Below are 13,153 nucleotides of genomic sequence, written 5' to 3' on the forward strand. Positions count from 1 at the left end.
AGACCTATATTTAGCGCTCTAAAGATTAAAATCATATATGACAGCTGGTGAACTACTTTCAGTTAACCCTCTGAAGCTAATCTGAGCAGCATTCCTAAAGAACTGATAAGAAGCGGGAGGACGTACCTGTGATACCAGTTGAGAACACTGACACCATCTGCCTCTCGTTCTGACAGGTAGTTGGGGAGATCGTTCCTTATCCTAGTCCACAATAGAGGAGGGATTCGGCGCACAGGTGGCAAGTGATACTGGTACACATCATCCAATACACGATCATCCAGGGAGATTAAGTCTTCCAGTTCTGACTCAGAGAGACCGCTCTTGGCTGCTGTGATGTAAGCCAAAGCGTGAAACACCAGGAGCCTGCCGTGCTGAACATTATTTTATAAAACAACACTGTTATCTTACTACTGGCAAGTGATACTGGTACACATCATCCAATACACGATCATCCAAAGAGATAGTCTTCCAGCTCTGACTCAGAGAGACCGCTCGTGGCTGCTGTGATGTAAGCCAAAGCGTGAAACACCAAGGAGCCTGCCGTGCTGAACATTATTTTATAAAACAACACTGTTATCTTACTACTGGCAAGTGATACTGGTACACATCATCCAATACACGATCATCCAAAGAGATAAAGTCTTCCAGCTCTGACTCAGAGAGACCGCTCTTAGCTGCTGTGATGTAAGCCAAAGCGTGAAACACCAGGAGCCTGCCGTGCTGAACATTATTTTATAATACAACACTGTTATCTTACTACTGACAAGTGATACTGGTACACATCATCCAATACACGATCATCCAAAGAGATAAAGTCTCCCAGCTCTGACTCAGAGAGACCTCTCTTGGCTGCTGTGATGTAAGCCAAAGCGTGAAACACCAGGAGCCTGCCGTGCTGAACATTATTTTATAATACAACACTGTTATCTTACTACTGGCAAGTGATACTGGTACACATCATCCAATACACGATCATCCAAAGAGATAAAGTCTTCCAGCTCTGACTCAGAGAGACCGCTCTTAGCTGCTGTGATGTAAGCCAAAGCGTGAAACACCAGGAGCCTGCCGTGCTGAACATTATTTTATAATACAACACTGTTTATCTTACTACTGGCAAGTGATACTGGTACACATCATCCAATACACGATCATCCAAAGAGATAAAGTCTTCCAGCTCTGACTCAGAGAGACCGCTCTTAGCTGCTGTGATGTAAGCCAAAGCGTGAAACACCAGGAGCCTGCCGTGCTGAACATTATTTTTATAATACAACACTGTTATCTTACTACTGGCAAGTGATACTGGTACACATCATCCAATACACGATCATCCAAAGAGATAAAGTCTTCCAGCTCTGACTCAGAGAGACCGCTCTTAGCTGCTGTGATGTAAGCCAAAGCGTGAAACACCAGGAGCCTGCCGTGCTGAACATTATTTTATAATACAACACTGTTTATCTTACTACTGACAAGTGATACTGGTACACATCATCCAATACACGATCATCCAGGGAGATTAAGTCTTCCAGCTCTGACTCAGAGAGACCGCTCTTGGCTGCTGTGATGTAAGCCAAAGCGTGAAACACCAGGAGCCTGCCGTGCTCACGATCTTCCAAAGACATAAAGTCTTCCAGCTCTGACTCAGAGAGAACCGCTCTTGGCTGCTGTGATGTAAGCCAAAGCGTGAAACAACCAGGAGCCTGCCGTGCTGAACATTATTTTATAATACAACACTGTTATCTTACTACTGACAAGTGATACTGGTACACATCATCCAATACACGATCATCCAGGGAGATTAAGGTCTTCCAGCTCTGACTCAGAGAGACCGCTCTTGGCTGCTGTGATGTAAGCCAAAGCGTGAAACACCAGGAGCCTGCCGTGCTGAACATTATTTTATAATACAACACTGTTATCTTACTACTGACAAGTGATACTGGTACACATCATCCAATACACGATCATCCAAAGAGATAAAGTCTCCCAGCTCTGACTCAGAGAGACCTCTCTTGGGCTGCTGTGGTGTAAGCCAAAGCGTGAAAACACCAGGAGCCTGCCGTGCTGAACATTATTTTATAATACAACACTGTTATCTTACTACTGACAAGTGATACTGGTACACATCATCCAATACACGATCATCCAAAGAGATAAAGTCTTCCAGCTCTGACTCAGAGAGACCGCTCTTATCTGCTGTGATGTAAGCCAAAGCGTGAAACACCAGGAGAGCCTGCCGTGCTGAACATTATTTTATAATACAACACTTGTTATCTTACTACTGACAAGTGATACTGGTACACATCATCCAATACACGATCATCCAGGGAGATTAAGTCTTCCAGCTCTGACTCAGAGAGACCGCTCTTGGCTGCTGTGATGTAAGCCAAAGCGTGAAACACCAGGAGCCTGCCGTGCTGAACATTATTTTATAATACAACACTGTTATCTTACTACTGACAAGTGATACTGGTACACATCATCCAATACACGATCATCCAAAGAGATAAAGTCTTCCAGCTCTGACTCAGAGAGACCTCTCTTGGCTGCTGTGGTGTAAGCCCAAAGCGTGAAACACCAGGAGCCTGCCCGTGCTGAACATTATTTTATAATACAACACTGTTATCTTACTACGAGACAAGTGATACTGGTACACATCATCCAATACACCGATCATCCAAAGAGATAAAGTCTCCCAGCTCTGACTCAGAGAGACCTCTCTTGGCTGCTGTGGTGTAAGCCAAAGCGTGAAACACCAGGAGCCTGCCGTGCTGAACATTATTTTTATAATACAACACTGTTATCTTACTACTGACAAGTGATACTGGTAAACATCATCCAATACACGATCATCCAAAGAGATAAAGTCTTCCAGCTCTGACTCAGAGAGACCGCTCTTAGCTGCTGTGATGTAAGCCAAAGCGTGAAACACCAGGAGCCTGCCGTGCTGAACATTATTTTTATAATACAACACTGTTATCTTACTACTGACAAGTGATACTGGTACACATCATCCAATACACGATCATCCAGGGAGATTAAGTCTTCCAGCTCTGACTCAGAGAGACCGCTCTTGGCTGCTGTGATGTAAGCCAAAACGTGAAAACACCAGGAGCCTGCCGTGCTGAACATTATTTTATAATACAACACTGTTATCTTACTACTGACAAGTGATACTGGTACACATCATCCAATACACGATCATCCAAAGAGATAAAGTCTCCCAGCTCTGACTCAGAGAGACCTCTCTTGGCTGCTGTGGTGTAAGCCAAAGCGTGAAACACCAGGAGCCTGCCGTGCTGAACATTATTTTTATAATACAACACTGTTATCTTACTACTGACAAGTGATACTGGGTAAACATCATCCAATACACGATCATCCCAAGAGATAAAGTCTCCCAGCTCTGACTCAGAGAGACCTCTCTTGGCTGCTGTGGTGTAAGCCAAAGCGTGAAACACCAGGAGCCTGCCGTGCTGAACATTATTTTATAATACAACACTGTTATCTTACTACTGACAAGTGATACTGGTAAACATCATCCAATACACGATCATCCAAAGAGATAAAGTCTTCCAGCTCTGACTCAGAGAGACCTCTCTTGGCTGCTGTGGTGTAAGCCAAAGCGTGAAACACCAGGAGCCTGCCGTGCTGAACATTATTTTATAATACAACACTGTTATCTTACTACTGACAAGTGATACTGGTAAACATCATCCAATACACGATCATCCAAAGAGATAAAGTCTTCCAGCTCTGACTCAGAGAGACCGCTCTTAGCTGCTGTGATGTAAGCCAAAGCGTGAAACACCAGGAGCCTGCCGTGCTGAACATTATTTTATAATACAACACTGTTATCTTACTACTGGCAAGTGATACTGGTACACATCATCCAATACACGATCATCCAAAGAGATAAAGTCTTCCAGCTCTGACTCAGAGAGACCGCTCTTAGCTGCTGTGATGTAAGCCAAAGCGTGAAACACCAGGAGCCTGCCGTGCTGAACATTATTTTATAATACAACACTGTTATCTTACTACAGGCAAGTGATACTGGTACACATCATCCAATACACGATCATCCAAAGAGATAAAGTCTTCCAGCTCTGACTCAGAGAGACCGCTCTTAGCTGCTGTGATGTAAGCCAAAGCGTGAAACACCAGGAGCCTGCCGTGCTGAACATTATTTTATAATACAACACTGTTATCTTACTACTGACAAGTGATACTGGTACACATCATCCAATACACGATCATCCAGGAGATTAAGTCTTCCAGCTCTGACTCAGAGAGACCGCTCTTGGCTGCTGTGATGTAAGCCAAAGCGTGAAACACCAGGAGCCTGCCGTGCTGAACATTATTTTAATTAATACAACACTGTTATCTTACTACTGACAAGTGATACTGGTACACATCATCCAATACACGATCATCCAAAGAGATAAAGTTCTCCCAGCTCTGACTCAGAGAGACCCTCTCTTGGCTGCTGTGGTGTAAGCCAAAGCGTGAAACACCAGGAGCCTGCCGTGCTGAAACATTATTTTATAATACAACACTGTGGCTAGTGATATGAATGCCATAGGTTTCTGTTTATTATGTGTAAACAGCACAAAATAGAAAATAAAGAACACTTTAGTTATCATACCATCTATCAGTACATGATTTTTATTTATTTTATAATACAACACTGTGGCTAGTGATATGAATGCCATAGGTTTCTGTTTATTATGTGTAAACAGCACAAAATAGAAAATAAAGAACACTTTAGTTATCATACCATCTATCAGTACATGATTTTTATTTATTTTATAATACAACACTGTGGCTAGTGATATGAATGCCATAGGTTTCTGTTTATTATGTGTAAACAGCACAAAATAGAAAATAAAGAACACTTTAGTTATCATACCATCTATCAGTACATGATTTTTATTTATTTTATAATACAACACTGTGGCTAGTGATATGAATGCCATAGGTTTCTGTTTATTATGTGTAAACAGCACAAAATAGAAAATAAAGAACACTTTAGTTATCATACCATCTATCAGTACATGATTTTTATTTATTTTATAATACAACACTGTGGCTAGTGATATGAATGCCATAGGTTTCTGTTTATTATGTGTAAACAGCACAAAATAGAAAATAAAGAACACTTTAGTTATCATACCATCTATCAGTACATGATTTTTATTTATTTTATAATACAACACTGTGGCTAGTGATATGAATGCCATAGGTTTCTGTTTATTATGTGTAAACAGCACAAAATAGAAAATAAAGAACACTTTAGTTATCATACCATCTATCAGTACATGATTTTTATTTATTTTATAATACAACACTGTGGCTAGTGATATGAATGCCATAGGTTTCTGTTTATTATGTGTAAACAGCACAAAATAGAAAATAAAGAACACTTTAGTTATCATACCATCTATCAGTACATGATTTTTATTTATTTTATAATACAACACTGTGGCTAGTGATATGAATGCCATAGGTTTCTGTTTATTATGTGTAAACAGCACAAAATAGAAAATAAAGAACACTTTAGTTATCATACCATCTATCAGTACATGATTTTTATTTATTTTATAATACAACACTGTGGCTAGTGATATGAATGCCATAGGTTTCTGTTTATTATGTGTAAACAGCACAAAATAGAAAATAAAGAACACTTTAGTTATCATACCATCTATCAGTACATGATTTTTATTTATTTTATAATACAACACTGTGGCTAGTGATATGAATGCCATAGGTTTCTGTTTATTATGTGTAAACAGCACAAAATAGAAAATAAAGAACACTTTAGTTATCATACCATCTATCAGTACATGATTTTTATTTATTTTATAATACAACACTGTGGCTAGTGATATGAATGCCATAGGTTTCTGTTTATTATGTGTAAACAGCACAAAATAGAAAATAAAGAACACTTTAGTTATCATACCATCTATCAGTACATGATTTTTATTTATTTTATAATACAACACTGTGGCTAGTGATATGAATGCCATAGGTTTCTGTTTATTATGTGTAAACAGCACAAAATAGAAAATAAAGAACACTTTAGTTATCATACCATCTATCAGTACATGATTTTTATTTATTTTATAATACAACACTGTGGCTAGTGATATGAATGCCATAGGTTTCTGTTTATTATGTGTAAACAGCACAAAATAGAAAATAAAGAACACTTTAGTTATCATACCATCTATCAGTACATGATTTTTATTTATTTTATAATACAACACTGTGGCTAGTGATATGAATGCCATAGGTTTCTGTTTATTATGTGTAAACAGCACAAAATAGAAAATAAAGAACACTTTAGTTATCATACCATCTATCAGTACATGATTTTTATTTATTTTATAATACAACACTGTGGCTAGTGATATGAATGCCATAGGTTTCTGTTTATTATGTGTAAACAGCACAAAATAGAAAATAAAGAACACTTTAGTTATCATACCATCTATCAGTACATGATTTTTATTTATTTTATAATACAACACTGTGGCTAGTGATATGAATGCCATAGGTTTCTGTTTATTATGTGTAAACAGCACAAAATAGAAAATAAAGAACACTTTAGTTATCATACCATCTATCAGTACATGATTTTTATTTATTTTATAATACAACACTGTGGCTAGTGATATGAATGCCATAGGTTTCTGTTTATTATGTGTAAACAGCACAAAATAGAAAATAAAGAACACTTTAGTTATCATACCATCTATCAGTACATGATTTTTATTTATTTTATAATACAACACTGTGGCTAGTGATATGAATGCCATAGGTTTCTGTTTATTATGTGTAAACAGCACAAAATAGAAAATAAAGAACACTTTAGTTATCATACCATCTATCAGTACATGATTTTTATTTATTTTATAATACAACACTGTGGCTAGTGATATGAATGCCATAGGTTTCTGTTTATTATGTGTAAACAGCACAAAATAGAAAATAAAGAACACTTTAGTTATCATACCATCTATCAGTACATGATTTTTATTTATTTTATAATACAACACTGTGGCTAGTGATATGAATGCCATAGGTTTCTGTTTATTATGTGTAAAACAGCACAAAATAGAAAATAAAGAACACTTTAGTTATCATACCATCTATCAGTACATGATTTTTATTTATTTTATAATACAACACTGTGGCTAGTGATATGAATGCCATAGGTTTCTGTTTATTATGTGTAAACAGCACAAAATAGAAAATAAAGAACACTTTAGTTATCATACCATCTATCAGTACATGATTTTTATTTATTTTATAATACAACACTGTGGCTAGTGATATGAATGCCATAGGTTTCTGTTTATTATGTGTAAACAGCACAAAATAGAAAATAAAGAACACTTTAGTTATCATACCATCTATCAGTACATGATTTTTATTTATTTTATAATACAACACTGTGGCTAGTGATATGAATGCCATAGGTTTCTGTTTATTATGTGTAAACAGCACAAAATAGAAAATAAAGAACACTTTAGTTATCATACCATCTATCAGTACATGATTTTTTATTTATTTTATAATACAACACTGTGGCTAGTGATATGAATGCCATAGGTTTCTGTTTATTATGTGTAAACAGCACAAAATAGAAAATAAAGAACACTTTAGTTATCATACCATCTATCAGTACATGATTTTTATTTATTTTATAATACAACACTGTGGCTAGTGATATGAATGCCATAGGTTTCTGTTTATTATGTGTAAACAGCACAAAATAGAAAATAAAGAACACTTTAGTTATCATACCATCTATCAGTACATGATTTTTATTTATTTTATAATACAACACTGTGGCTAGTGATATGAATGCCATAGGTTTCTGTTTATTATGTGTAAACAGCACAAAATAGAAAATAAAGAACACTTTAGTTATCATACCATCTATCAGTACATGATTTTTATTTATTTTATAATACAACACTGTGGCTAGTGATATGAATGCCATAGGTTTCTGTTTATTATGTGTAAACAGCACAAAATAGAAAATAAAGAACACTTTAGTTATCATACCATCTATCAGTACATGATTTTTATTTATTTTATAATACAACACTGTGGCTAGTGATATGAATGCCATAGGTTTCTGTTTATTATGTGTAAACAGCACAAAATAGAAAATAAAGAACACTTTAGTTATCATACCATCTATCAGTACATGATTTTTATTTATTTTATAATACAACACTGTGGCTAGTGATATGAATGCCATAGGTTTCTGTTTATTATGTGTAAACAGCACAAAATAGAAAATAAAGAACACTTTAGTTATCATACCATCTATCAGTACATGATTTTTATTTATTTTATAATACAACACTGTGGCTAGTGATATGAATGCCATAGGTTTCTGTTTATTATGTGTAAACAGCACAAAATAGAAAATAAAGAACACTTTAGTTATCATACCCATCTATCAGTACATGATTTTTATTTATTTTATAATACAACACTGTGGCTAGTGATATGAATGCCATAGGTTTCTGTTTATTATGTGTAAACAGCACAAAATAGAAAATAAAGAACACTTTAGTTATCATACCATCTATCAGTACATGATTTTTATTTATTTTATAATACAACACTGTGGCTAGTGATATGAATGCCATAGGTTTCTGTTTATTATGTGTAAACAGCACAAAATAGAAAATAAAGAACACTTTAGTTATCATACCATCTATCAGTACATGATTTTTATTTATTTTATAATACAACACTGTGGCTAGTGATATGAATGCCATAGGTTTCTGTTTATTATGTGTAAACAGCACAAAATAGAAAATAAAGAACACTTTAGTTATCATACCATCTATCAGTACATGATTTTTATTTATTTTATAATACAACACTGTGGCTAGTGATATGAATGCCATAGGTTTCTGTTTATTATGTGTAAACAGCACAAAATAGAAAATAAAGAACACTTTAGTTATCATACCATCTATCAGTACATGATTTTTATTTATTTTATAATACCACACTGTGGCTAGTGATATGAATGCCATAGGTTTCTGTTTATTATGTGTAAACAGCACAAAATAGAAAATAAAGAACACTTTAGTTATCATACCAATTATCAGTACATGATTTTTATTTATTTTATAATACAACACTGTGGCTAGTGATATGAATGCCATAGGTTTCTGTTTATTATGTGTAAACAGCACAAAATAGAAAATAAAGAACACTTTAGTTATCATACCATCTATCAGTACATGATTTTTATTTATTTTATAATACAACACTGTGGCTAGTGATATGAATGCCATAGGTTTCTGTTTATTATGTGTAAACAGCACAAAATAGAAAATAAAGAACACTTTAGTTATCATACCATCTATCAGTACATGATTTTTATTTATTTTATAATACAACACTGTGGCTAGTGATATGAATGCCATAGGTTTCTGTTTATTATGTGTAAACAGCACAAAATAGAAAATAAAGAACACTTTAGTTATCATACCATCTATCAGTACATGATTTTTATTTATTTTATAATACAACACTGTGGCTAGTGATATGAATGCCATAGGTTTCTGTTTATTATGTGTAAACAGCACAAAATAGAAAATAAAGAACACTTTAGTTATCATACCATCTATCAGTACATGATTTTTATTTATTTTATAATACAACACTGTGGCTAGTGATATGAATGCCATAGGTTTCTGTTTATTATGTGTAAACAGCACAAAATAGAAAATAAAGAACACTTTAGTTATCATACCATCTATCAGTACATGATTTTTATTTATTTTATAATACAACACTGTGGCTAGTGATATGAATGCCATAGGTTTCTGTTTATTATGTGTAAACAGCACAAAATAGAAAATAAAGAACACTTTAGTTATCATACCATCTATCAGTACATGATTTTTATTTATTTTAAGACCGATATTTCAATTAAACAATGATTTTAACACAATTCCTTCGGACAGCGGAGCAATCGAGTTTTCTATACATAACATAGCTATAGTGGGAGAGGTTTATTAATTTTAATATTGAGTTTAGCTCTGTTTCATTATCCGTTTTGTGCAGCATCTGAAATCTGACACTGTACCATTGTTAGATTTCAGACACTGCACTGAGTATTAGGTGAAATGTAACTAAATTCAATATTCATATGAATCTACTTTTCCCAACATAGGCTACTCTATAAAAGTTGACTCTACCATACTTTGGGATCATGTCTAAAACACAATAGTGCACTGAATTGTGCACCTGATGAGAATATCTCGTCATCTGGATTACATTGAATAGCTGCCGAGTAAATCTGATATCAGAACAATGTCAAGACTTAGTTTTGAACGTATTCTTCACCAATTTACCTTCTCCCCATTGTTTGTTAATTTTGATATTGTTATGAAGGCTCGTGGGTGCAAAATTTAAGTAGTGGGACTTTTTCTGTATTGGAGATAGTGCGGGTTCAAATTCTGTTTATGACCCTAGCGTGTTTATCAGTTTTGTCAATCTTGTACTGTACCTACTTTTCCACTTACTCTATTGGGTAAGATCTCGCACAGGCCAGTGGCCCATGAGGATGGTCAGAATAGGGATTAAAAGGGACTGACATCTTCAAAAAATAATCAACCTTTTTGTTACTTTTAAACTTGTAATGTTATAGTTGTCCATAGTGGTGATAGAGCTCACCTGCTTCTCGATTCGCTCAAAGAGCATCATGATGGAGTCCATGACAGTGGAGGCAAGGAGAGTGTCTTGAGGCTTGGTGTAGCTCCTCCAGCGACAAATTTCCGCAAACACCAGTTTTACAAATATTGGTAGAGAGCACTGACCTATAGCATTGGCTACAAGCCTGAACTGGTAGTTTGTCAAGTCTCTACAAGCAGTCTTCATCCACATTCTGCACAAAAGATCCCAGTAGATAAACTAAAATGATCAGTTCTTGCTGCACCAAAATATTGTTGCAATTTGATCTCCATTAGTCTAATAACTCATGCAGGATAGTTTTTTTTTTACTTCTTTCATTATGAACAGTATCTTAAAACCAGCCATTTTGTCACAAAATTGAATTTCTAAGTACTTGGAATGCACTAATTAAATAATTGATACTCCTCAAATATGTTACTATTTTATGAACTTGTACCCAGCAGGGATCACTTCTGGCTGGTTTATACCTTCCAGTTGAACCTACCACTGGGCACCGCAAAAACCGATGTGTCACTTCAATATGGGCAACCTTATGGATGTCCAGGAGCGGCACATCACTAACCGCAAATAGCGAGATTCTAGGGTTCATGGGCAATTCGATAGGTCTAGTCTACTGCGGGAGATGACTGTTGGAGTTGGTGGGGTTTGTTCCCTAACCTCAGAGGTTCTTGTTAGCCTCAACAAGGGTGTGCCACCCCCTACCTACTTTGACTGGAGAGGCTGGTTCAGAGCTGGTCTCCCCTTCTTCCAGGGAGACATGACTTTGAGATTTAGTACCCTAATTCTTCCTCATGGATCTCGATAGGAGGCCTCTACTCGATAAACCTTACCCATCCAGAATATCCTGTCACTCCGGAAGCAGCGTAAAGGTTCTTACAGGACTAAGTGCAATTTATAAGCTTCTTTTCCTTAAAAAAGTTATGAACTTCTAAAACAATTTTTATCCTTTCAATAAGTTTAAACCAATGTCGCTTGACTAATATAAATACTGTCTCAATTTAAATTAGACTTATGTTTAAATTTTACGTGTTTGTACTTCTAATTTATGCATTTAGATAGTTTTCATTTTACTAATGTTATGTATTTTATTGTATTTAAATACCATACAGGCCCGTACTCAAACCGATTTTTTCAGACAATTTAACCGGGGCCTGGGTCGAGCCTCGCCACACGTGCATTGGAGGGAACGTGGTATGGACCACGGACATGACACGGTGGCGGGGCAAGACTGGGCCTGGGTCGAGCCTCGCCACACGTGCATTGGAGGGAACGTGGTATGGACCACGGACGTGACACGGTGGCGGGGCAAGACTGGGCCTGGGTCGAGCCTCGCCACACGTGCATTGGAGGGAACGTGGTCTGGACCACGGACATGACACGGTGGCGGGGCAAGACTGGGCCTGGGTCGAGCCTCGCCACACGTGCATTGGAGGGAACGTGGTATGGACCACGGACATGACACGGTGGCGGGGCAAGACTGGGCCTGGGTCGAGCCTCGCCACACGTGCATTGGAGGGAACGTGGTATGGACCACGGACGTGACACGGTGGCGGGGCAAGACTGGGCCTGGGTCGAGCCTCGCCACACGTGCATTGGAGGGAACGTGGTATGGACCACGGACATGACACGGTGGCGGGGCAAGACTGGGCCTGGGTCGAGCCTCGCCACACGTGCATTGGAGGGAACGTGGTATGGACCACGGACGTGACACGGTGGCGGGGCAAGACTGGGCCTGGGTCGAGCCTCGCCACACGTGCATTGTAGGGAACGTGGTATGGACCACGGACGTGACACGGTGGCGGGGCAAGACTGGGCCTGGCCGAATATATGAATACGGCCTTCATACTATATATGTACATTTTATACATTAATTTAAAGTGCTGTAACATTTATGACAAAAACAAACTATGTAACCTATGTAATAGAGTTCGTTATTAATTGTTTTTGACAGTTAAATAAATTTGAGTTTACCTGTAGGTCAACTAAAAAATCTTACTTGATGACATTCATAGCGAGTTCTTCTCCGAGATCAGTAACTTCAATAAACTGTTCCTCGACATCAATCATTCTCCTTAAGACATGATAATCTCTAGAGACCTCTGGATTGTCAGCCTCCGCAGCGCAAGACACCATCAGCTGCAACAAAACTGTATTTGGACTCCAATCAAATATTAACTCCACTTTCAATTATAAAGTCGTTACAGTTACATGGTTTACGGTACACACTAGTAATGAAACTAATATTCTGATAACTATTCTGTTAATCTATATTAAATTATCATTTTATATTCTATACACTTCAAAGATTTAAATTTACCCTCTTTGTCAGGTGTGAAAAATTGCATATACGTGAACATGTGAAAAATAATTAAACATATACGTAAAACCTACAATGTATAATAATGGACTGTCACTAAAT

At 36.8% G+C, this 13,153-nt stretch overlaps 1 protein-coding gene across 1 annotated transcript in view; it reads right to left on the minus strand.

Annotated features, from left to right (window-relative positions):
• LOC124361724 (NACHT and WD repeat domain-containing protein 2) overlaps positions 1 to 13,153 on the minus strand; it is a 91,275-nt gene that overhangs the window by 51,597 nt on the left and 26,525 nt on the right. Inside the window, exons 10-12 of the mRNA XM_046815659.1 lie at positions 12,731 to 12,870; positions 10,717 to 10,927; positions 127 to 371 (exon numbers count right to left, since the gene is read on the minus strand). Coding sequence (XP_046671615.1) covers positions 127 to 371; positions 10,717 to 10,927; positions 12,731 to 12,870 — 596 coding nt within the window. The remainder of the gene's footprint in view (positions 1 to 126; positions 372 to 10,716; positions 10,928 to 12,730; positions 12,871 to 13,153) is intronic.

Source organism: Homalodisca vitripennis, chromosome 5, assembly GCF_021130785.1.
Source record: "Homalodisca vitripennis isolate AUS2020 chromosome 5, UT_GWSS_2.1, whole genome shotgun sequence".
NCBI classification, from domain to species: domain Eukaryota; kingdom Metazoa; phylum Arthropoda; class Insecta; order Hemiptera; family Cicadellidae; genus Homalodisca; species Homalodisca vitripennis.